The 27,428-nt window shown below is 40.1% G+C and overlaps 1 protein-coding gene across 1 annotated transcript in view; it reads right to left on the reverse strand.

Annotated features, from left to right (window-relative positions):
- Positions 1-27,428, reverse strand: part of Nbas (NBAS subunit of NRZ tethering complex) — a 285,029-nt gene that overhangs the window by 23,580 nt on the left and 234,021 nt on the right. The window contains exons 45-48 of the mRNA XM_070025017.1: positions 24,764-24,982; positions 21,021-21,223; positions 18,773-18,862; positions 7,065-7,260 (exon numbers count right to left, since the gene is read on the reverse strand). Coding sequence (XP_069881118.1) covers positions 7,065-7,260; positions 18,773-18,862; positions 21,021-21,223; positions 24,764-24,982 — 708 coding nt within the window. The remainder of the gene's footprint in view (positions 1-7,064; positions 7,261-18,772; positions 18,863-21,020; positions 21,224-24,763; positions 24,983-27,428) is intronic.

Consider the following 27,428-nt stretch of genomic DNA (forward strand, 5'->3'; position numbering starts at 1 on the left):
GTATCAAGATTTCTGAGGGGCTGCGAAGGTGGCTCAGTGGCAGAGCACTTGCCTTGCATGCCTGAGGCCCTGGGTTTGATTCCTCAGCACCACATAAGCAGAAAAAAAAGCCCGAAGTGGTGCTATGGCTCAAGTGGTAGAGTGCTAGCCTTGAACTCTGGGTCAGAGTTCAAGCCCAGAGTTCAAGTACCATGACCGACAAAAAAGAAACTCCTGCGACAGAGTTTCTAGTGTCTCAGTCTTGAATGCGCGTGAACTCCCGGGTGTCAATGCCTATGAAAAAGGGGAGGAGAGCCTCCCTCCACGCTTTGTAATGGAATCTTTGAGTAAGAACCTGGAGTTGATTCTTTGTCAAGACTTCTCTTTGTCAAGAGATTTTATCCTTCAGATAAGCTAACAAGATAGCCTGCCTAGCTCTCCCCAGTTTAACAGATTCTGGCAGAAGACAAGAGTCCCTGGGTTAGAGACAAAGGCCTGTATTGCCAGTGGCAATGCCAGGAGCCAGAGCCCCAGCCTTTCCCTGTGCTGCTCTCCCAATGCTGTCCCCCAGGTGGTGCGGCGCAGGTGCACTCACGTGGAGAGGACCAGCTCAGAGACTGTCAATCTCTGAACAGCACTGCTATACACACGCACTTTGCTGCAGAGGAACTGATACCTCTATCTTCCGTTTGTCGTCTATTCCAGTGTTCCTGAAAAGAGCATGCTCATGAAATGTGCAGAATTGGAGAGATCCAGAACTATCTCCTAATAGCTTTCTTAGTGAGTGCCAATACTGGGGCTTGAATTGAAGGCCTCAATCTCTCGCTTGGCTTTTTCACTCAAGGCAGGTGCTCTAACATGTGAGCTGTACCATTTCTAGCTTTTTACTGGTTAACTGGAGATAAAGAGTCTCTCAGATTTGTCTGCCTGAGATGGCTTTGAAGTGAACTGCTCAAATCTTCTTCTCCTGTGTAGCTAGGCTTACAAGTGTGAGCCACCAGCAGGCAATTCCTAATAGCTCTTCAATAGGTTTATAATCATCCTTTTGGAAAAAGATCATCTTAGTATAGTTAAACTTTTCTCTTTAGAAAATATATATTTCTAGATTTCGATTTTTAAATGACAAAATACTAATATATTTTCCTGGTTTTCTTTTCTTTTTCTTAACTAAGAGCAGGCGCTTTACCACTTAAGCCTTGCCCACAGCTCTTTATGTCATTTAAATTATTTTTCAGATGATTTTGTTTTTGCCCAGACTGCAATTCTACCTATCATCTCCCTTCTAGCTGGGATTATAGGTGCACACCACCAGACCTGGTTTGTTAGCTGAGATGGGGGTATTGCTAACTTTCTGTCTATATTAGCCTTAAACTATGATCTTCCTGACCTCCACTTCTCAAGTAGATGGAATTACAGCTGTGAGCCACCATACTCAGCAAAGCTTTTATTAAACTCTTAGCTCTTCTTCTGCTGCTGCTACTTCTTCTTCTTTACTCCTCCTCATTATTATTATTATTTTTTTACTGTGACAATACCGTGCAGAGGGGTTACAATTACATGGGTAAGATAATGAGTACATTTCTTATCACGCATTGTTGCCTCCTCCTTATTTTTTGTTTGCTTTTTATTGTCAAGGTGATGTATAGAGGGGTTACAGTTACTTAAGTAAGGTACATTTCTTTTCAAAGCTGTTACCCCTTCCCCGACCTTCCCTCCCCCAGGTTGTCTTGTGTTTGTCGCTGCTGCATTGGCTCCCGCCCTCTCCTTGGTCTCACCATCCTGTTGGTCCCCTTCTCTTCCCTAATTCAAATAAACGTATATACAATACCAGGACACCAAAAGCAAATACAGTGACGACAAGGGATATACCATAGGGGGAAGAACATACAAAAGAAACAAAAAAAATCACATGGTACATTAACAACAACATTATTATTAGTGGTAATACAGTTTAAACTTAAGAGTCTCACATTGCTAGACAGGTACCACTTGAGAAGAGTCTGCAGTCCTACCTACATTTTCTTTTACTTTGTTGCTTTTATCAGTTAACAAGAAAATAATACATTCCATTTAGGGGTGGGAATATTGGAGTTTGAACTGAGGGATTTAACCTTACTAGGCAGGCTCTTAACCACGTGAAGCATACCTCCGCTCTCACCATTTTTGAGATAGTTTCCACTTTCCCAGGGCTGGCCTGGACCACCATCCTATTTATACTTCCCTCCATAGGTAGGACGGCAGAGGCATACAACTACAACCAGCCTTTTTTTTGGTTGAGATAAGTTCTTGTAATTTTTTTAAACCTGCGGGGGGTCTGGAATTACAGACTTAGTCTCCTGCTCTTAGTCTCCTGTCTCGCTGGGATGCCCAGCTGCTGACTGAACTTTTTATCCAAGTTGGCCTTAAACCACCTACTTCTCAATCTCTACCTCCCAATCTAGCTAGGATTAGTGGCATGAGACACTGGTGCCTGGCTTCTATCTTTGCCCCAGCAAGCATCAAAATCCTGGAGGAGAAAATCTGCAGTATTCTACAGGCACCTGTGGAGTTAGTAACTATTCCTTACTGACACTAACTAAACATCATAAAAATTTAAAGGACAAAATGCAATTGTGTCTCAGACAAAGAGGTATCTGTTTCCTTTTATCTCTCCCAGCCTGTTTCTCTCCTCATTGAATTAGGTGACTTTAGCCTTGGTTGTAAGCCCATTTGTCAAGCAACTACAGTCTCCTTATCAGACACAAACTCATGTCCTTGAAAAGAGTAGAGTAAGTCATCTCATCTCAGTTGAAGAGTTTTTACCTTAAATTTGTCTTTGGCGAGGAAGGGAAGTCCAAACACCTAGAATTGAGCCAGCACTCATATGAACCAAACCGGCACTCCTGGCCCAGATAATAGCTACTGTTATCTTCCAATATTTACAGATGTAGAATAGGTGTTAATGCATATAAAAGTACTTATGAATAGAAATTTACTACAAACCCGCAGACGGTTATAGTACTTGTAGTGGTCATATTAACCATCACACTGTTATTTCCTTTAAGACTTGGTGAGCTTTCAGCTGGCTTCTCAGAGATAAGGAAGGGTACTTGATTTAAGATGCAAAATAACTATGCCTTGCTTTCCTAAACACAGAGCTGGATTGCAATTCCAATTCTATCACCTTCAAGCTGGGCCACTTGAGTTAGTCATGTGACCTCATATAGAACAGTTGAGAAAGAATGACAACCACCCAGCAGGCTTTGCTATGCACATAGTAACAATTCCACAAGCCTCTTTCTGAGGGCAGTTATGAGAAGGGAGATCTCTAAGGAAAAAGAGCTCCTTTTCATTAAGGTAGACTCAGATCTCCAGATACCAGCAGGACCAGTTACTATACATGCTCACTCAACTCTCATAATCTTGAGAAAAAAGGGACACAGAGCTCTTCCCTAACAGCTGAGATCTCTTGCTTATATAGGGACAAACATGCTTTGTGGCTTCTCTGCTGCCATGCGAGAAGCAAGAGGCCGAAAGGAAAGCGCTGTCAGTGAAGTGTGGCAAACCGAGCAAACGATATCAGTCTAAAAGCATCAGACCACACTAAAGACATCTTCCATCAGCCCAAGCAAACCACATTGCTTGCATATAAGGAGGAAATGGCACAGTCTAATCCTTCAATACTAGTGACAGGACCATCACGCTGAAAGTCGGGAGGCTGGCCTTGCCATTTTAAGGGTGACTTTGGACAAGTTTTTAAAGATTTAGTATTCATTTATTCAAAAAAATATTTATTGAATGTCTGTGAGATCACTATTCTCATGGAATTTATATTCTAATAGGAGAAGACAGGCATGATATAATAAATAAAGGACAGGCAGGAAGAAGTCAGCAGATAGTAGGAAATAGTTTATTGGGAATTAAGACAGTGATAAAATAGATTTTGACTGAATGTTAATTCAGACTGTGCAGTCATTTTAGACAAGGTGACATTTAAGCCAAAATCTGACTAAGTAACTTCTCATTGCTGGACATCAATACCCTTCTCTGTACGAGATGACTAGTGAGCTGGGAAGCTTCTGTAAGTGTCCTCTAGCTCTAGACCACATCTGTTAGTTGCTGGCTGCAGGAGATCATCTATGGGATGTGTGCACTCACATCTCCAATATCAACCTGCACCCTGCATTTGTCTGTGAATCTTGGCTTTAAAGCCATTTAAGGCAACACTAAGCTATTGTGAAGGAACTAAATACAGCTTTGCAAACAGAACTTCTGTTATGTTTTTGAGCTCCGCATGACCAAGAAATACATCTTTTGTTAATATTTTAGCAGATAAACCAACTGGCTTCTGAGCAGTGGGGTTAATATAACCTCACATTGTTCAGGTTAGTCAGAACACATGACTTTTTCATGAGAGTAGATGTTATCTTACACTAATTCTTTCTGATTATCATTTATCAGACTATTGAAAATTCAAAAGGAAAAGAAAGGCCTATGCCATACATTTTCTTTTACAAAAAAATGGGGGAAAGGATTGAAGTACTGAAGTATGAAAGTTTTTTAAGGAAACATCAGCACTTTGACCCAAATTTTTCATGCACCAGTTAACTAGAAAATTACAAAAGTTGGAAAAGTCAGATAGACTGTACCAAGGGGATTAATAACAATGCCTTTGCTCCCCTCTCCCCCCACTCATTCCCTCTTCATTTTCTCACTTGTGCTGGGCTACATTGCTGAAATGGAAATAAAAGTTTCTCCAACTGTTGGGAAATGAAGGTCTCTGAATTTTTAATTCTGTTAACTAATCATTAAAAACTGGTAACACAGCCTCTCTGAGAAGCAGCGAGGAGCAGGCACCACAGACGGTCTTTAATTTCTCAGGAGCTGGCTACCTGCCCAGAAGCACCGTGATTTGTGGGGCCCTACTTTGGGCACCTAGAGGATAATTAAATATTAAGCCTTTCTTTGATGTATGCTAAGTCTGCCTAAGAGGATTATGAGCCACAGTGCAGGTAGCAGTCACACAGTTTTTGGTAATTGAACATCGAAATATCATCTACTCTCATCTTTAGTCCCAAAGAACCTGTCTCTGTCCTTGGTAATAACCAAAGGACCTATAAGAATGAAGAAGGTGACAGGGATATAGAGATGGAGAATAAAGTCAGTATGTGTGCAGAGAAATGGCAGATGATGTGCGTGGACCATTCTCCATAGTTCAAGGTTTTTTCTTTATCAAGTTGCCAAGGCCCACTTAGTAAGAATCTTCCACAAGATCTCAGACCTACTAATAGAGGAGACACACACACACACACACACACACACACACACACACACACACACGTCAACCAACAGTACCCTGAGCTTTCTACTGCTGTAGAAAAAGAAAGCATATACTGTAGTTCTGTATCATTCTAAAAGTTGTGGTGGTGTCATTCTGAAACTTCAGTTTTTCTGCATTCATTTTCCAAAGAGCAAGAAGACACTTCAATTATAAGACAAAATTCCTCCTCAACTTAACTTATTCTCCTAATAGATCTGAATCAGCAGTACCAAGCAGATGACAAACACCTCATTTACAAGAGGGAGAAGCACTCACAATGAAGAGGATATGGGAGCTTTCTTAATCTCTACTGCCATAAGCTGCCAAGAAGAGGAAACCACATACGATGAAAGTAGAGGGAGAAAAATGGGTGAAAGAGGACATGGGGCAAATTTTACTAGTCATTCTGAGACCTGTGGGAGAGAGATTTCCCAAGAGGGCCCGAGCATTTGCTTCACAACTGAGATGGTATTAGTGAGTGAAGTTACAAAGAGACTTTGCAAATGTAGAATATGGTTTGCACTCATACCATTCAAGTCAAGTTCATTGAAGAGCCTGGTCAGAAACAAGCTCAGCTGCCTCTGTCCTTTATGGGAGAAAGTTATAAAGAAATGAGTATCTCAGAAATATCCCAAGTCAATTAAACTACTGCAATTATAGAAAAGCCATAATTTGTTATTTGAGTAACTAGAACACTGAGAAGAACTTAAAAACAAAAGATAGTGGCAACCCGTGAGTTTTGAAGAGTCTGGGCCCGAATACGAAAGTGTACCTTCTATTTCAATGTGACAGTCAAGAGGGCCATTCCTCCTTTGCAGCACCCACGCTGGTTTTATAAGTGTCACCGATCTAAGAGTATGAGGAAGGGACAGAGCTGCAGAAGAGTTCGTTCCCTTCAGGATGAGGAGCACTGGGAGTTTCACATGGCAATAATAATGTGACCTCTCCCTCCCGCTGCAAGGGACTTCTCCTGTGGGGAAGGCACATCAGCACCCACTGCAGAGTCACAGCCAGACTTCCAGAAAATGCTTTAGCAAATGAGATTCTCTGAGAAGTCTTGGTTTCTAACTTTCACTGACAGGATGGCATACAAAGCACTGGACTCTATGTCCTTAGCATGTATCAGCTTACAATATAAGCCAGACTTAAACAGCCACCACATTCCTTAGTTCTGGAATTAACATTCTTATTGACTTAATCAACAAGTATTTAAGCTTGCACATGTGCCAAGAGGGATTCAAAAGGTAAGTGCATCTCCAGGGCCTTTAATTTTTATAGGAAGGCAAAACTTAAAAAAAAAAAAGATAATAGATAATTAAAACTCAGTTATATAGAATTCAAAGATCAGTTATGCTTGCAGTCATCAGGGCAATTCTAGACAGAAGGAAAGGGTGAGCCTTGAAGAATGACACGTAGAAATAGATTTATGCCTCTGCTCTTACATCCATAAAGGAGCAGGACAGAGAAGGGCATTTTAGCACAAGGGCAGAGCATGGAAAGAAATGAATCCACTACATTGCACCTGCATTTCCATTCAGATCCACATTTCACCTGGAAAGGGTGAGCCACAGGAGCAACAGACATTGTGAAGAGTACCATCTCCTATGAAGACAGATGATTAACTCATGTTGGTGAGTGAAACATGTTCTGGCATGTAGAGTCATGTTCAAATATATTTTTAAAACATGAAAGCTGGAGTGACGAGCCTGTTGGAGAGCTTGCATTTTCAAGCTGATCACGTGCTTGGTTTCTAGTAAGCAAGAGCTGCCCTCCAATAATAGCTTACCTGCCTCTGGGGCCAAGCAGCTTTGAGAATGGCTTCTGTCCTGAAGAACACCAGGAGCTTGCCATCCTCCTCACTCAGGTGGAAGGACTGCCCCAGAATCTGCAGCACATGAATGCGGGGCCGCACAGGCCAGGCTTCATCAGCACAGAAAGGCCGCAGCCACTCCAGCAGGTCCTCAGAAGACACCAGCTCCTCTCTGCGGGGCAAGAGCAAGTGGTAAAGAGCAACGGTGAGGTTTTCCTTTGTCTTTCCCCACTAATCTAATGTGGTCACCGACCTAAAAACTTGTTTGCTCGATAATTTTATCCTTATCCTCTTGAGAGGAAAAATTTAGTTTTATAAATGGCTTACAGCCAACCATATTAAATATTTTAGAACTATGTAATATAAATGTAGTTTTAAATAGTATGCCATTAAAATGAGCTACATAAAGCAGATAAAAGTAACCATTAACCAAAATGTCCTTAGCTAGTTTATTTCTTATACAAAATTTAGTAAGTAGTAAGCCTTATTTCTATAAATCATACTAATAGTGTCCAGTACCATTCTAGAATGTTCTAAATTCTATAACTAGTGGACAATAACTATGTAGACACCATAAATTACACTTTGTAGGGAAGAAAGAAAACAAGCTTTAGGGAAGCAGATAATCTGCCTACAAATACATGTGGCAGACAATACGGGATGAGTCGCACCATTCCACCACTCTCACTATGACCAGAATCTATATAGAGATATAGATTTGTGTACCATATATTTTTATTTTGATTATAAAGGTGATGTATAGAGAGGTTACAGTTACATAGGTCAGGTAATAAGTTCTTTTCTTTTTGCACTGTGTCACCTCTTCCCATTTTTTCCCAATTTTTCCCCTCCCAAAACACCCCCTCCAAGTTGTATAGTTCATTTTCAACATAGTGTCTAGCATGTATCATTGCTGAATTAGTTCACCTTTTGTCCCCCTGTATCTGTGCTTTCCCCTTACACTCTCCAAAACAGATAAACTTACACACAAGACACAAAGTACAGAAATTAAAACTAGCAGCAAAAGGGGAAAAGCAAAACTAAAACAAAACAAACATTACAAAAAGTAAAATAAAAAATGCTCTTGTTTCCATTTCTTGGGAGGTCATTTCAATAACTATCATTTTATATGATCATAGGCACATAGCTATTGAGCCTTTGTGACACTTTCCTAAGAACATCTCCTTTGGTCTCATTGTGTGAATGTTGAGTCCTATTTAATATCATGTCCCTGTGTATTTTTGTCTTTTATCATCCATTATGTTTACTTGTAGATTTATGGGTACATTCTAATTACTACAAATGAGGGAAACCACGCAACCTATGTTTCTTTGGGTCTGGCTTACTTCACTTAATGTAATTTTTTTCTCCAAGACTTTGCATTTCCTTATGAGTGGAGCAATATTATTCTTTCTGATGGATGAGTAGAATTCCATTGGATATACAATACACCATATTTTCTTGATCCATTCATCCACTGAGGGGCATCTGGGCTGATTCCATACATTGGCTATGGTAAACAATGCTGCAATGAACATGGTTGTGCTGGATCTGTGCTTTGTATATATGTATGTATGTATGTATGTATGTATGTATGTATGTATGTATGTATATCTGTGCTTTGATATGCTTGGCTATTATAGGATTTTTATAGGATTAAGTCGAAAAGGATCCAGAGAAAAGAACATTTTGCACAACTTTCTATCTGGTATTAAAATGTCTTCTCTTGTAACCCCAAGTGGGCCATCCAGGGAAGAGGACTTACTTGATTATGATGTCAATGAATTAATATCAACCATTTTGTTAAGAGTTTACTAGTACAGAAGACAGCATCTCACAAGGCTCCAGGGATCCATGCTGAAGTACCAAATTATAAACATGATATTGTAACTAGATCCTTATAAGCCTCTCATTAAGCAATAAATCATATAAAATGGATCTAAGACTAACCTACATTAAGCCAAATTCCTGCCTTAACAAGACTATAACACATTTCTTTTTTTTCTTTTTGTGTCAGTCATAGGGCTTGAACTCGGTCTGTATTGTCCCTGAGCTTTTTCACTCAAGACTATGCTCTACTATTATGAGCCATAATACCACCTCCCATTTTCTAGTGGTTAACTGGAGATAAGAGTCTCACAGACTTTGCTGCCCAGGCTGGCATTGAACTGCGATCCTCAGATCTCCACTTCTAGAATATCTAGGATTACAGGCGTGAGCCACTGGTGCCCCGCTTAATTATTTCTTAAGCCTCTGGAGAAAGAATTTTACTGTGTATATATAGATATCTCTCTCTATATATATATCTTGACATCTATAATCACTTGATAAATGCTATTTTCACTGCAAATTAAACTAAAAAATAGAATTTGTTGTATTTAAGAATAAAGGAAATTACAAAATGCTGTGGGACAACTGCCTTAAATGCTTCTAAGAGTTTATTAATTCGTTAGTTTTACCAATGACAATCCTTCCAAACACGGGTAGGAAAATAATGCATACCCATATGCACTAAGAATGCACTAATAAATATATCCACTACTTGTAAAATGATGTCACAGAAAGATCATTAAAAAAAAACCCTAAGGACAAACTTATGATTTTGATACCAGTCTTTCCTAAAACTCTAAACCCAAACCATGAATGCCATTATTACTGTTTTATAGTCAAGTACACAAAGGTCCCAAAGAACTTTGTCCTAGACCCTAGCTTAGAGTGTGACACAAAGACAGTACATAAGAAATAAACCATAACTCACAATCATCTCCATAGTAATTATTAATATCAGCATCATCAAAACACTATAATTTGTGCCTGATGACAGGGATAAAAAAAATTACATGGTCTCTGCTTTTAAAGAACTAGTAATACAAAGGAACAGAAAGACTTAAAAAGTGATTATTGTTGGGTGCCAGTTCTCATTGCCTGTAATCCTATCTACTCAAGAGGCTGAGATGTGAGGATCACAGTTCAAACCCAGCCAGGGTAGAAAAGCCTGTGATACTCATATCCAATTAACCACCAAAAAGCCAGAAGTAGAGCTATGGCTCAAATGGTAGAACACTAGCCTTTACTGCCAAGGGATAGCACCCAGGTCCTGATTTCAAACCCCAGGATTGGCATGTGTGCACATGCACACACGCAGACACACACACACACACACACACACAGCGATTATTACCCAAGTTATTAATATACTATACATTGGACAACTGTTTTAGAAGAGGCACAGTATTATCTAGACAGTATCATAAGATAAGCTGGATGTTCCTGAATTGAAGGAAAGATTAAAAAAAAAAAACAGCTCTAAAAAACAACAAACAAACAAAAAGAGGCCCAAAATGACCAGAGAAAGACTGAAACCCAGATGTGTGGTGACAGAGAGAGATCTGCAGCGGGCAGATTCTACCAAGATTTTGAGCTTCTGGGCCCACACTACTTCCTGACAATGTCACTTGGAACAAGAAGTCACTAAACAATTCTGAGTCTCACTTTCTTTGATAGCGGAGATGGGTAACATGGCCAGCCTCCCATGGCTGCTTCGGATTAAACAGAAACACAAAATATGAAATATAAAGCACAAAATAATTTTGGCAGATAACTAAGCACAAAATAGGTTTGGCAGATTACTACGCACTTCAATCAGTGATAACTATTATTACTGAGGACGTCTCTTTTGGAGGGGTATGAGATGGGAACGATGGAGTGTCTCTGGGCTGCGAAGCATTAAAGTCTCATTAACTAGTGGAGAAAATGTGCAGGCTGGGACGGACGCAGGCCTCTGCAGTGGAGCCGTCGCTGTCCAAGTATGAATCAGGAGAATAGAAGCTAAAAGCCCATTTTTGGCCATTAGTCCAAGCTAATTTAATATAAAGCTGATTTTTTTTTAACCCTCCTCCCTAAGAATCCAGGGCTGGGGTACAAGAGGGATGAAGTGTAATGAGAAAAAGCTGGAGTCATGAAAACCACCTGGAGTGATTTAATACCCTGTGCGCAGTCACACAGAAAGCAATGGAACCTGTCTCACTCCCTTGGCAAGTACTCTATAATGCTATCAAATCAACTTGGGACATATTCCAGAACATCTTGGCAATGGGTAAAATTATTCAGTTACTGATGAGATCCAGAAAGATTATTATAACATTTTGCAAGTTATTAAACTGATTTAGACTCCTTTTATTCCTATAGTTTATTATACAGTTAATACTATTTGGCATTTTGGAGAGGCATGTTCTAATTTCTAGTTTCTACTTCAAGTACATAATAATATTATAGAATTCATTCCTAACACAAAAGCACTGTGCCTAGAAGTACCATGTTAGACAAGCCTCGGTGTGTCATCTGAACTTCAGAGCTCAGTAACTATACGGAATCAAAGGCCAGGCGCTGCTATCTCATGGGGCTAGTTCAAAGCCAGCTCAGGCAGGAAAATGCATGAGACTCTTATCTCCAATTAAAAACCAAAACAGTAGGAGGTAGAACTGGCTTAGGTGGTAGAGAACTAATCTTGAACAAAAAAGCTCAGGGATAGCACCAAGGCCCTGAGTTCAAGCCTTAGGACCAGCACAAAAGGAAAAAGAAAACATCACCACGGACATGGACCATAGTGTACCCACAAGCCAAGATCCTTTCTTGCTAATTTCAACTTGCATTTTCTGAGGTTCAAAGTCATTCTTATAGCCCAACAAGGATACACAGAGACAGAAGGGCAAGGGGAGAGAGCGCAGAGCGCAGAGGGCAGAGGGCAGAGGGCAGGGAGACTACAGTGATAAGATGCCAATTACTGGAAAAACAAAGAAGAAAAGCACGTCAGTAACCAATCATTGCTGTGGGTTTGAAATTTTTATAGATAAGGAGATGGGTGGGAGATAACAATTAAGACTTTGATAGTGTAAAATTTCAGAATGGGAAGAAGGAAGGTGATTCTACTTCTGTGATGTTTAATGAAGGCAAGGAGGAGGTTTGCTGAGCTTAGGAATGAATGAGAGGATCATTTCAAAACACATTTACTTCATTATAAAAGTCACACAAATGATTAGTGTTATTAAATTTAAAAAAGGAGAATCTCCATAGTTTCATTGTAATCCAATAAGCAACTGTGTCTGTAATGTAATGTAATGTCTCTGTAATGAGGACAGGGGCAGATTATACTGTAAAGAGCAATCAAGTTCACTACTTAAAATTAACTAACACAGAAAACTCACACTCAGAAAACAATCAGATGTGGCTGCAAAGCTACGGAGACAGGTGGAATAGAGAACTCAGTTGCCTAGCAGAAACAGCAACAGCAGCAATGAGGCCAACAGCACATGAACTGAAACGATGACCTTGAGGAGAGGCTCTGAGTGATGGAGTGCACAGCCACCCTCTCTACTATGTCCTGTGGCATGGGGGACATTCACAAAGAGAAAAATAAGTAAATGGAAGGGAATGTCAACCAAAAAGAGTAATTATTAAATTAGAGCAAGAAGAAAAACTAAAAACATGAATAGGGTATTTTTCTGCAAAAGGTTCAAAGCTCAGGCAGGAAAGTCCCTGAGACTCTTACATCTGATAGGTGGAAGTGACACTGGGGCACCAGTGGTAGGATGCTATCCTTGAGCTGGACAGTGCTCAGGCCATAAGTTCAAGCTCCAGGACCAGCACACACACACATGCGTGCGTGCGCACGCACACACACACACACACACACACACACACACACACACACACACACACACACACACGTTTTCAGACTCCCACAGTATATATATACAAGGAAAACCTAAATGTAGGTAAGGCATATTAAAACAGGTAATAACTATGAAAAGCATTTTATTTTTATTCATTTATTTTTCTGCCAGTGCCAGAGTTTAAACTAGCCGTATTCTACCATGCCTGATGCTCACTTGACTCCAGCCCAGCTTTGTTCTGGCTACATGGAGAGACAGTCCTACAGACTTCACTGCTCAGCTGGCCTCCAACCACAAACCTCCAGCGCTCAGCTTCCCAAGTAGCCAGGATTACAGATAGGAGCCACCAGTTCCTGGCTTGAAAAACAATTTATAAGTCATGATACAGTGGTACCAAAACCATTATTTTTGGAACTGAAGATGTGCACAAGTGAGTGATAAAGCTAAGCAAGAGACTCTGAGTGAAAATTCCAGTACCAGCATGCATGCAGGTGTGCACACGCACACACATGCACACACACACACACACACACACACACACACACACACACACACACACCATTATGCTTAAGAATGAAGGAATGACTTCGTGAACACATGAAAGGCCTTTGAGATTATTTGCACATAATGATCTCATATATGATTCCAGGAAGGGCAAGCAAATGCACATGGGCCGCCAAACAGGGACGTAAGTCCCCCTGTACTGTACAGGCCCACCTTCCACAATGCACAATCCACACAGACATGCTCCCTCCCTACACAGGAACAAGAGGGGCACTTCCCAGGAGTATGGCAGCCATGAACATATCGAGGGCAAGTGAGAATGAATAAGTGAATGAATGAATGAATGAATGAATACTGGCACTGCAGCAATATAAAAATATATTTTTTTTGCATTCCAAGTATATTAAATAAAACTAGAAAGGCAGTAATTTTGGTGTACAGACAATTCAAATCTCAAAGCTGACTTTGATCTTTACTGATAACCTCTTCGCATGTGCTCTCCAATATTTGCCAGTGGTGGTCAAGTGGCTTCTGCACCCCGGTCTGCAGCCACCCTGTCCAGGGGGACTCAACACTATGACCCATGAAACATGCACCCACTGTGGTGCTTAGAGAGCCAGGGGTAGTTACCTTTGCCTCGCAGCAGGAAGAGCAGAAGTCAGATTCAATACACTCCAATGGGTTTTTAGACGTTATCTCTCTGTCTTTTTGTCTTTTCTGCTTTTTTAAAAAAGTGAAATCTCTAGGTACCAAAGAGCTACATGAAATCTGGATTATCTGATATTGCTCTCTCTCTCTCTCTCTCACTCTCTCTCTCTCTCTCTTTCTCTCTCTCTCTCTGTGCCTATCTTAAGACACCGCAGATGATAGTGATGTGTGTGTGTGTGTGTGTGTGTGTGTGTGTGTGTGTGTGTGTGTGTATGTATAAAAATGTGTCTTAAGACACTGTAACTTGGCTAGGTGCCAGTGGCTCACGCCTGTAATCCTAGCCACACAGGAGGCTGAGATCTGAGGATCGAGGTTCAAAGCCAGCCCGGGCAGGAAAGACCGTGAGACTCTTATCTCCAATAAACCACTCAGAAAACGGAAGTGGTATGTGGCTCAAGTGGTAGAGTGCTAGCCTTGAGCTGATGAGCTCAGGGACAGCATTCAGGCCCAGAGTTCAAGCCCCACGACCAACAAAAAAAAGACACTGTAACTGGTACTGTTAAATATTACATCAGTAAATAAAACTCCCAATTACACAAGTGTTGAAAAAAATAGATTTCTCTGCTCTTCTTCATGAATTAGCGTCTATCATCTGGTGAATTAAATTTTACATATCCTTTTGGAAATCACTAATATACTATATTTCACACTTGTGGGGCATTCCTGTTAGGAAATTTTCAAAGTTATATGATGGCAACACGGTAGGGGAGACAAAGGAGGAGGTAACAATGCTGGATAAGAAATGTACTCATTACCTTGCTCGTGTCATTGTAACTCTTCTGTACGGTACTTTCACAATAAAAATAAAAATGAAAAAAAAGAGTAGAAAAAAGGAATACAAGAAAGGCAGAGAAAGATGAGGGCTTGAGACTTGCTGCCCAAAGTTCGGCTCAGGGAGCAGGTGTCTTGGGAGCAGGTGTCTTGAGAGCAGGTGTCTTGGGACCTGGTCAGACATGAAGAGTTTCGGGCCCCACTTAGCTGTACTTGATCACCTACCCATCCCATGCAACTCCTAAGCACCCTGCAGTGGGAGGTGCCATCTCGCTCTCCAATGCTGGTTCCTTAATGCCAGACAGATATGACAGCTCAGAGAAATTCATAGTACATTCTTCCTGGATGAGCCGGCACATGTTCCATAACTACTCTGAGCTGCACTTTCTAACTGGTGCAATGGAAATAATACAGTTTGTGTAGCGGGGTTGCTGGAGGACAAAGTGAGCTACTGAACAACACCCTAGGCCAGGTTTCTGGTCTTGGCATAGATTAATGGGTGATAGGGAGGGGAGGAGAAAGAATGTCTTTTTTAAAAACCAATAACAGCAGTATTTTACTAACTCCAGGTTTAACAGACATATTATTTGACAAAACTTATTTTGGTTACTGAATTTCTAAAAACCTATTTTTGGAAGCAAATTAATAAAGTTAGAGAAACGAGAACTGCATATTCTCAAATGATGGTATGAGGGGCTGGGAAGATGGCTCAGTTGGTAGAGTGCTTGCCTTGCATGCATGAGGCCCTGGGTTCGATTCCTCAGCACCACATAAGCAGAAAAAGCTGGAAGGGGCATTGTGGCTCATGTGGTAGAGCACTAGCCTTGAGTTGAAGAGCTGAGGGACAGTGCCCAGGCCTAGAGTTCTAGCCCTACAACCTCCAAAACTAAAAAACAGATGATATGAGAACACGTAACAGGGAAGGCACACACTCAGCCAGTAGACTTAAATTTCATGACCCTCTAAGTAACTAATTACCCAACAGTACTGATTTCTAACCCTTGGAATAGGTAGGCTGATGTCTAGAGGCAGGAATGCGGGTGAAGTAAAGAGGACAGCCATCTGGGCAGGGGCTAAATGTGCCACTGGTGGCTTGTGTGAGAGGTTCTTTATGTGATTTCCTATTCCCACAGATAAAAGCAGAGAAATGGGGATTTTCTGGGTGAGTCAGAAGCTGCTATTACACAGCAAATGACATCTGTTCCAACATATAAGTCAAGACTACATGCGGACGACCACATAAACTATCTAAGAACTAGCTTCAAAACCAAATGCTAGGTGGTAATTGTCAGTCTGCACTTAAAATCTTACCCCTCTGTGCAGAGTCCCTGCCAGGAAGGTTTGGGGTAGTGTATTTATAACCCAACAGCACGCGAGCCTGAGTGCACGTATCTATGGATTGTGCGAGAAGTTACTTCTAAGGCAGCATACACTGCGGAGGGGATGAGGAAAGGCCAAGGGGCTTGGGAGTACAGGAGGTTTGGGGTGTCAACAAGACACGGAATGCCTCCTTGAGGTGCCAGGCTGAGCAGGCAGGGCAGCAAGGAATGAGTGACTGCAAAGCACTGCTTTTACAGGCTGAAACCCCAGAACTCAGAAACCGACTCCTCCATGTCATTCTACCAGGCACATTACGGGACAGGAAGTCCAAGCAACACGGTGAATGGTGTCCATTCAAAATACACTTACTGAGAACACAAGTTCTGATTATCTTTCTTTTTTTAACCTCTCTTTTTAAGCAAAATGAAAGAACTTCCCTGAAGCTTTACAAAAGACACCTTTGATATTCTGTCTCTGTTTTTCCACTCCCTAAAGTCTCTTGCAAACCTAAAACAAAAAAAAACAGTCTTTACTGAAAAGGCCAAGCTAGCTTTGTTGAAATATCTCTCTGGAACTTCATCATGAAAAACACTGCTTTCCAACCTTAAGATGTGTCCAGTGGGGCAAGCGTTGGGAGAGGCACACAGCGGTAACTGAGAAGAGGTGCTCACTCGCTGGGGGCTGGGATGGGGATAGCGGCCTTGTCACACAAGCCCCAGGACCTCTGCTACTTGTTTCCCTGGTGTGGCCCAGACAGCATCTCAGCGGGAACACCACTGTTTACTTTCTGTTCCCCCTAAGGCTCATTTCAGAAAGCAGGTCCCTGCGACAGGAGCCTCCACCTGACCCCCTCCAGCCCACTTTCTGTATGGCATTTCTCACGCTCTAGTATGGACGGTATGACTACAGACAAGCTTGATGCCCCTGCAGAACTGTGAGCTCATGAGGTTACTGTCTACTTTCTATCCGTATATAACTCCACATGACAACACATAGCAGGACACATGGTGAATAACTATCTTTTTATAATATTATCCACTGTTATACCTATTTTCTTATCTAAACACCTCAACTGAAGGGATTTCGAATACTGTGTAAGGAGCAGGGTGCAATACTTTCTCCTACTCACTGACAGCTTATATATATACTGGCCTTCAAACCCAGGGGAAGACCCAGAAGCTAGCCTTTGCTGGGATGTAGAGCCAGGGAAGAATCCTGCTTCCATACCCACATCTACAACGCTGGTCATGTCAGTTCCACTCTCTGGGCTTTCATGGCCTCTTCTGAAAACAGCAACACCCTATGTAGCCATAATTCATTACAGGCATTAGAGCTACAAAAAAAAGGTAGGAAGTGCCATAGTACCGAGCCGAGTGAATAGAATATAAAAACGTTTAAGAATTTAAATTGAAACTATGTGTACTTGAATAGTAACTGGAAGGTAAGGGATGCACTGAAATAATTTTCTTGCTCAGTGGAACCACGGAGAGTTTCCTGAAACACGTCATTAAGTACTATCTCGTACTGCCACTGAGGAGAGGCGGGGCTGAGGTGGATCTCAGGTACAGGAGGACTGCTGTGCGCTCTGAGGGAGCACATCACTGCAAGCTGCCGCCTGCGCGTCTCCTCACACCCACAGACTGGCGGGCGGGTTGGCGGCGGCGAGTGAAACATTACTAGTTGGCCTCATCTTCTTTGCCCCTACTTCTCCCCAGGGGAAGAAAACCATAGATTTGTATTTATTTACTTACTTATTTATTTATTTTTGTCAGTTGTGGGGCTTGAACTCTGGGCCTGGGCACTGTCCCTCAGCTCTTCAACTCAAGGTGAGTGCTCTATCATCTGAGCCACAGTGCCACTATGGGCTTTCTGGTGATTTCTTGGAGATGAGAATCTCACAGACTCTCCTGCCCAGGCTGGCTTTGAATTGCAATCCTCAGATCTCAGCCTCCAGAGTTGCTAGGATTATAGGCATGAGCTACCAGCGCCCAGCCTGACATCTTCACTTAAATGTTTTTCCCACGACCTGACTTGTATCTTCCTGGAAGAAGTCTGTCCTTTGGCTGTTAGGGTGCATTGGTTGACAATAGAAACTTGGGTTAGGCTACATGAGTTTTAATCTCAACTCTGCCATTTAACTTGTACTTTTGTTAAGTTATTTAACCCATCTATATGGAATTTTTGCATTTTTAAGATGAAAATAATAGTACTTATCTCATAGAGTTGTTGAGAGAATTAAGAATTGTTGAGAATTAAATAATGTGATATGTGTAAGAAGAAATAGTCTTTCTAAACATGGCATTAGTGAGAGACACTTTTTAGCTTGTAAAGCTTGTATACTCTGAGTTCCAACAAAGGCACACTTACCATATAAAGATTTTTTAAAAATCTATTATAAGCAATTCTAAGAATGCCCATAGTTCAGTTGCATACTTAATCCAGGAAGCCTGGTGTAGATGAAAACCTCTTTCAAGAAGCAAAAGGTAGTTTCCTTAGTTTCCCCATGGAGAAGACAAAAGGAGGTAATGATGTGGGCAGACAGAGCTGGACCCAGGTTTTGGACACAGGGCCAGTCTGTAGCTACGCACAAAGACCCTGGTTCCCCCTCTGCCCACCCCTACCGTGTCAAACAGTCTAGAAAGTCTCAAAAGTATGATCAGTAAAAGTTGGTCTAGGACTCTGAGGAGAGCTACTTAGTGCCAAACTTACCCTTGGTCCACACTGGCATGAACTGCTGCAACAACACGTTCCAGGACCTGGAGGGGGTCCCGTGCCCCACCAAGGTGGGCACTGCCACCACTGTGGAGAGAAGAGCCCAGTCAAAGAGGGTCATCCAAGACTCAGAATTACATTTGATATTCACACGCTCAGATGAAGCCAGTTAGAGCATGGCACAGTATATACTACCTGTTCATAACTACCATGCTGTGTGCATCAACGTACCAGGACCCATACTAGGTGCTAAGGATGTGGAAATAAAATGGTTTCTGCCATTTTTTTAAGTGGCTCATGTTTTCCTACCAAGAGAATAATGCAATCTATCTGTATCAATCAGAATGCATCTGTTGAACATTAAGATTTTAAGCATATAACAATAGCCTCATTTAGTTTTTTTTTAAAAAACAACTAATAGTAACTTCCTACTTACTTAAGTAATATTAGCTTTTTAATTATATTTACTTTTTATTCTTCTAGCATTCAATAATTTGCACAGTGGATGAAATTACTATTACTACACACATTCTACAGATATGCCTGGAACTCTAGCAAATTCTGAAATGCAAGAAATGAAAAAAGACTTTGATATGAGCTTCCAGAATAACTTAATAATCTAGTGAAATCACTAGATTCAATGATTTTTCAAGTCTTTCACATTTTGTGCCTACTAAATTTGACTAACTTGTTAAAACGTAAACATTACAGACATTGCCACTAGTGGTGCCTTTGTCTTAGAAAGACAGATAGCTGACCCCTCAAACTCCCTAATGTCCTCTGTGGGTCAGAGCCAGTCATACTCCAGAACCAAATCTCTAGTAATAGAACTAGCATCTGAAGGGGGAAAGAAGAAAAACTATCAAATTTTAAATGTAAAAATATTACATGTCATATTTTGTGGGTGAGAACCATTCATAGATCAGAACCAAATCTCTAGTAAAAGAACTAATATCCAAAAGGGGAAAGAAGCAACATTCTATCAAAAAAATTTAAATGTAAAACTGCTACATGTGATATTTTGTTTCAATTCTTAACAAAAATGTGCAGTTTTTAAGAAAATAAACTATTTAATCAAAACATTAATTGTGCAAAATGTTTTGTTTATGAGCTTCATTTGAGGTTTGCTAGAGGAAATTTTAAAAATACAACTGTAGGAAGTGGCGCTGTGGCTCAAGTTAGAGCACTAGCTTTGAACTGAAGGGCTGAGGGACAGTGCCCAGGCCCAGAGTTCAGGCCTCATGACCAAAAAAAAAAAAAAAAAAAAAAATTATATGTGTGTGTGTGTCTGTGTGTCTGTGTGTCTGTGTGTGTAACTGTAAAAAAAGGCATAAAATGTGTTAAATATTTTAACATTTGGTTCCTATAACCCACAACAATCATAAAGGTAATAAGCTAGTAACAGAACAAAGCTTCATTCACTAAGAATGTGTTATGTCTTTAAAAATGCTGTTGTATTTTCTGTCTCTCCCTGCATGTGACATTTCTGGATCTCTCAGAGCACTGAGGTGAAAGCTGTATGGGGTTGGGGTAATTAAACAGATAAAGGCTCATTTGATTTCGGTTCAGCTGCAGAAAACTGACATGCATTTAATCAAAAAGTTCCTCAAGAGCAATACAGAAGTAAAAAGAATGCTTAAAAGGAGAATAAATTAAACACAACTAAATCTTTCAGTCTAATTGCATTATTCACAGAAAGCACCTGATGCCTCATTATTTTCTTAAGTTCACGTTGCCCTCTTTGCTACTGCTCTCAAGGCAGTCCTACAAAGAGGCACTGGCATTCCCACGCCAAGTAAAATTTTTCAGTTGTCAACGTCATGCCATTAACTGCAGATATATAATGTCCTAAGACACTTAGCAGATATCCAGCTCCTTCAGTGTATGATGAATCTTGCTTTGCTATTCCAACAGAATCATTTCCCACTATCTCAAAAATGGGAATTAGAAAAGGCAGATCTGAGCAGACAGGCTGATTCTTAGCCACTGGCTTCACATGTCATTCTGTTCGTTCTCTAAGTTCAAGAATATTTGAGGAAGGGAAGGAGTTTTAACACACTACACATTAAACCAATGAGGAGACATGTCACGGTTCTTTATTCTCAAGGTTTTTCAAGACTTCAGGCTTTGAAAATACAACTAATCACTCACTTGCAAATGGTAAACATTTCCACACGCATGCAGACAGTTTAGCCTCATAAGAACCACAATGTGGGTTTTCCTCAATGGTGACTTTAAAGCTTACCTCAACACAGAAATTACTTTCTTAACTGCACTCTGCACTACATCCTTGGGTGAGATATCCAGAGGACCGACCGCCACCTCTAGCAGCTGCTGAATCATTTGGAGAGGCTGCCCGTCTAAACACATGGCCACAGCTTGCTCATGAAGCTTCTCTTTTTCAGATCGGGACAGATCATAGAGGTGACTGTATTTCTGCAGTGTTTCCTGGAAAGATACAGATATGTACTGCACATATATATGTATATATGTATGTATGTATATATATATATATATATAGTGAAATATATTTTATGATGTCCTTACACCAAACAAATTACAACCACAACACCTTACCATAAGTCAGTCATCTGTCATCAACCACTTAGCTCAAAGTTGAGCTGAAATCCTAACTTCACCCCTTTTTTGGTCTTCCTTCATCTAACACTGTACCTTCTTTTCTTCTTCCCTTTTTCTTTCCTCCCCACTCTCTCTGATTTATTTGTATAGTGGGCCTTTGTGATCTCAGATTTAAGCGTATAAAATGATAAGGAAAAAAGGTTCTTGCGAACAGAAGGCATTTGTGAACATAACCGAAATGATGTAAAAGTCAATACTTTAGCACTGCCAGGTATAAAGCAATACCAATAGGCATGAATTTCACTATTATATTATTGAGCTAAAAGCATGTAATAATGACAAGGTATTGAACATCAACAATGTCATCCCAGGTATTTTTATAGTATCCTTAACAATCCTGAATATGTTTTGTTCTTCAACTTAACCATGTAAAATTTTTAACAAAGGTAGACTTTTTAATATTAAATAACTAATATTATTTTTGTGATATGTTGTGATTTCAAAAGTAATTTGAGGAAAGGGTTGAATCAGAAGTTACCTTTCTAATTAATATGTTATACAGAATACCAATGACAAACATTTTCATGAATCTGTACTCTAAAGATACTTTAAGACTTTGATTGCAGTTCAGCTACAGAAAACTGACGTGTATTTAATAAAAAAAAATCTATTAGAGATAGATATGGAAGTGCTTGTGGGCTAAACGAATGGCTGACTGAGACTGACTTCAGAGTAATCCACAGCCACAAGATGAGGGCAGGTAGAGCATGATGAAAGAAGATTGGATATTTCTTGGTAGTTGTTGAAACTGGGAGTTGGGAAAATGAGATTTCATTTTATTATTCTCTACACTGCTGGAAACCTTCTAGTCTTTTTTAAAATCCGCATGAGTCAGGCAAGGCAATCACTAACATCCTCACCCCACAAGAGCAGGACCCAGGCTCTGGAGCATACAGGCTTCTCACTTAAGAGTCCAGGATGCTGTTTACTGGTCATATGGGCTTAAGATCACTTCCAGATTTTGTTAGGAAAGGTGCCAAGTGATGTTCAATGACAACCACAAAGTCTCCCATTAAGTACCAAACATGATTTGACCAAATGGCACTCATAAGGAATAATATAGCACTTTAAAATCATTACCTATAGGAATTTTGTTAATGAAACTCTTGAATCTATATACACTAATCTAAACATTGAAGGACAGTATTTATTCCACGAATATCAATGCTAATTCTTTGGAATTTAATATTGACTGAATATACAATTTAAAAAGTAAACAAGTATTTAGCATTTTTATACTAATAAGCATAAATTATTTTTACTTGAGATTTCAAATTTTATCTGGTTTTATGTAATTATAGATTATGATATTATAAATATGGATAGGATAAAACCAAAATATGTAAAGACGATTTGTTTCCTACAAAAGCTTCTATATTGTTCACATCACCATTTACTGATAATCATTAGACAGCCTAAAAGATACTGGGTGATACAAAATGAAACTAGTATCAAACTGTTGTCTCTTAAATAAAAGGCTTGCATTTATATGTCTCATATACATTCTTAAGGCTCCATTTGCTTCACTTATCTGAATTCCTCTTGTGATCTTTCTAATCAAGTGGATTTTATCTACAAGCCAAGGATATAAGTAAATAAGTGTGCATGATTTATGAAAAATGAAAAAGAAGGTTAGTGGCCATTTATGGATTAATTTGCCAAAGAACTAAAGGACAAATGGAATATTATTCATGTATCTAAACAGTTTTTACTATTAAAATAGTTTGCATAGTAATTTTTCAACTTCCCATTCATGAAAAATAATATTTAAAGTCACATGACTGTTGAAACATAGACTAAACTTTCTGAGGGTCTCCCAGGGCTTCTGTTTCCTTGTATCACTCTCACACATGCATCATGATACTTCTCTAAGGACAAGGGCTGTGGAGCCACACGGTAGTGTTGTGCAAAGTCAGAATCTAAACTAGCAACCAACTAGGAACAAGTATAATAACCAGAGAATTCACGGACACATGTAGCATCAGAACAGGATACAGAGTGAGCATCTTACATATTTTTAGAATATATATATATATATATATATTATATTTTTAAAAATCTGTTGGAGCTATTTCTGAATTCTTCTGAAAACTAAGGGATAAGGTCTCAATATTATTTGATGGGAATGCAAAACACACAGCAGCAGAAGAGCTTGAGAATCATTGTCTTCAGCATGTCTGAACTTTAGGACTCTTATCCAGTGTCCCTTCAACTCCTGCTATACTAAACACGTCCATTCCTCCACCATTCTCCCCAACACTCCTTTCTTTCCTAGGTATTATCTGTATCACCTGTGTTACATGGCCCAAATTCATTTTGAGAGTGAAAAGTGAATTATCGAACAAGGGATAAGGATGAGGTTAAAGGTTAAAAGATTAAGGACCAGGACTGGGAAGGTAGCTCAGTGGTAGAGCGCTTGCCTTGCATGCATGAGGCCCTGGGCTCGATTCCTCAGCAGCACATAAGCCAAAAAGAAAAAATAAAGCCGGAAGTGGTGCTGTGGCTCAAGTGGTAGAGCGCTAGCCTTGAGCTGAAGAGCTGAGGGACAGTGCCCCACAACCGGACCCCCCCTCCAAAAAAAGATTAAGGACCATTTTCAAGAATATCTGCAGATCTGAAAAGCCTCTCAAAACTACTGCTATAGTTAGGATCTTAAGTGTTCACCAAGGTCTATGTGATTTCCATGGTGGTGCTGTTAACCTGTCAATGGGGGTCCCAGTGATAGGTCTTCAGGTCATTCAGGACATGACCTTGAAGGTATAGTGGACTCCAGTCCTTCTTCTTTTCTCCTCTGCTTGCCATGAGGTGAATGGTTTGCTCCACCATAAGTTCCTGCCATCATGTACTGCCACAGACCAAAATCCAAGTGGCCAACCGATCATGAACTCAAACCCTGAAAGCTATTAGGAAAAGAAACCTTTCTTCCTCCTAAGTTGATTCTTTTAGTTAGAGCCAAGTTTTATTATTATGGTAAATAAAACAACTACTAATGAAGGCTTAAAGAAGAAATAAGCCAGCTGCCAGTGGCTCATGCCTCTAATCCTAGCTACTTAGGAATTGAGAGCTGGGGGTGAGAGGACCGTGGTTCAAGGCAGAAAACTCTGTGAGACTCCATCTCACTGGGCATGGTGGTGCATTCCTGTCATCCAACATAGGAGAGGAAGTCTTTAGAGATTGTGTTCCAGAAATATGTCCAGGTGGGAATCAAAACCCTAATACATAAAATAACTACTGCATAATAGGGCTAGAGGCATGGCTCAGTGGTAAAGGACCTGCCCCTACCCAGTACCTCACTTAAAAAGAAGATGAAATGAAAGAATATCCTGATAATGAGTGAAGTTTTATTACCTGCTCACTACTCTTCAGAGAAACAATGAAGCTGTGGCTGAGTGTTTCCAGGTGGGCGAGTGATTTCTCCAGATGATGCAAAGTATCTGCATAGGTCACTTTAGAATCACCGGCTTCTGGAATGTCTTCTTCGGAATTTCTTTTCCTTGGCTTCTCAATAAAATGCTTGACTGTCTTGATGGCCTTTCTAGTCATCTCTTCACGTGCTTCCACAGTCAGCTTTAAAACAAAAGGCAAAGATAATCCAGCAGTACAGCATAGTGAGGTACAGAGGATGAAAGCAAGCTTTTAACACACAATTTAATCAAGAAATAAAACTCTCACTAGTTTTGCTTCTGTGAAAACAGAAGCAGTGAAATATCATTCGTACTATTAACCTAGAAACTGATTTTTAAAATACTAATAAGCAAAATAGGCAATGTTGGGATGGATAAAAGTATTACACCAATTGCTAATTCATGCAAAAATGAGTCCTTTAAAAACCAGGACTTTGACCATTTATTATAACCCAAAAGAAACTAAGTTTCTGGCGGGGGGTGGGGCGGGGGTGGGGAAGGAGTATGGGAAGGGATGTGAAGGGGAAACAAAGAGGAGGCAACAATGCTTGATAAGAAATGTACTCGTTATCTTGCCCATGTAATTGTAACTCCTCTGTACAGTATTCTCACAATGAAAAAAAAAAAAAAAGAAACTAAGCTTCTGGCTGAGGGCATGCATTGTAATCCCAGCACTCAGTGTGCTCAAGTAGGAGGATTTCAAGTGTGAGAACAGTTTGGACAATTTAGTCAGTTGGAGGCCAACCTGGATGACAAAAACGTCATCACAAAACAAAATCCAAACAAGAAACCTGCAATCTCACGGTTAACTGTAACTGCACACTCTGTAGCTTCCCCCAGCCATCTCTGCATGCTCAGAGTCTAACAGAGCACGTGAAAAGTGCATGATGCTTGAACCAAAGCAAGGCTGAGTAAGAATTAATACAGTTAGTGAATCTCTTCTTTCTGCACATTTATATTTGTTTTCTTAAGGAACAGAAATTCAGGGAACTATTTGGATATACCAATTTGCCAAATATTCCTCCTCGCCTACTAAATGATGTAAAAGCGTTTCACCAATAAACCAGGAAGAGGACAGGAAAGGCAGGTGGTCACAGGGCCAAGAAGGAAATAAGGTACAGGAAAAACTAAGGATCTCAATGCATTCAGATAGGTACAGATGTGATCTTGTTGCCCAAGGTTTAATTAGCCATTGCCAATCAACCCTAGAATGAAGTAGACTAGAGTAATAAACACCGGAAGAAAAGTAAACCCAGGAAACTGATATTAACCACCTAGTCAGTTACCTGGCAACTTGACAAAGTACCTCAAGCCTTAGTTTCTTCATTGGGAAAACATGTAAAAAATGCAACTAATTGTATAATATCATTTTAAGAAATTAAATTGATAGTATGTGAAACAATATAGTGTCTTGCCTATGCAAGGAAGTCAAATTTTCATTTGATCAACTGATAAACTCACAGACCATCCTCCTGCCACCAATTAATTATTCCTTTATCTTTCTAATGAATTTGCCATAGTTCCCTTTTAGAGTGTCCCTCTTTTAAATAAGCTTTTCAGATTCCTAAGCATGGGCCAAGGATTTTCACAAGCTGGTTCCAATATAATCCTGTCTCATAGTATAATTGTAACCAACACTGGATCTAGCCCCAAAGACATGTCATTGCTCCCAAGTGTCCTTATGTGCCTGACTCTTGCTTCCTCCTTCCCGCCAAGGCCAATTTCTAGTCATGCTTGAAAGTAGGTGGCATCAACCCAGATTGACCTGTTTCCTCAGCCACTACAGGCAATCCATGGGCAGGCCCTCAGCAGTGATACCACAGGCATGGCCCTCCTTCTTCAATGCATACTCCTCTGTCTCAGCTCTCTGCACACTCCTAAAACTTGCTTTTGGTCATGTGACACAAGTGACTGTTTTCAAGTTTTAACTGTTTGACTTCATCACCACAGTGTCATTTAAGAAAGGTATTTTTCCTACTTTAATTGATCCTCAAAATAACCAAGTGTTTAAAAATAAATAACCTGATAGTTATTAAAAGAAATAACCCTAAGTGAATCTTCCTGAGATAGCCAGGGCCTAGAAGAAGCAGAATGATATTATATTAAAAGACAGTAGGCCTTTTACTAGACTAGGTGTTTGACTTAATTCATGCTTTTCGCCATTTTGTGCTACAAAATAGGTTCATTGTGAAGGATTCTGGGGTAAGATTAAGAAATATAAGCCACCATATAGAATTTAAATCTAGCTACTTATTTTCTTTTAACTGTTCTATGATGAAGCAGAAGTATAAGAACAAAAGTAACTGAAGAAATGTATGAGGAGGTAAAACAGTAATTGCTTTACCGTATCTGATGGCCAGGTTGTACTTTGGTTCTTAGAAGGCTTCAGTATGAACATGTCACTCAAGCATTATTATTGCAATAATCAAGATAACAGTTTAACAATTCCTCACAATAATTACTATTAATATTTGTGGGTTTTATGAAGTTGGGTGGCTAAATTGCTCCACATTCAATAAATAGGTTCTGATGAGCATCTGTTTTCCAAGCTCTATGGAGAAATGGGATAAAAGCACAAACCATGAAGGAACCACATATGTTTGGGATAA

The sequence above is a fragment of the Dipodomys merriami genome, unplaced genomic scaffold (assembly GCF_024711535.1).
Source record: "Dipodomys merriami isolate MVZ:Mamm:240054 unplaced genomic scaffold, mDipMer1.0.p SCAF_17, whole genome shotgun sequence".
Lineage (NCBI taxonomy): Eukaryota > Metazoa > Chordata > Mammalia > Rodentia > Heteromyidae > Dipodomys > Dipodomys merriami.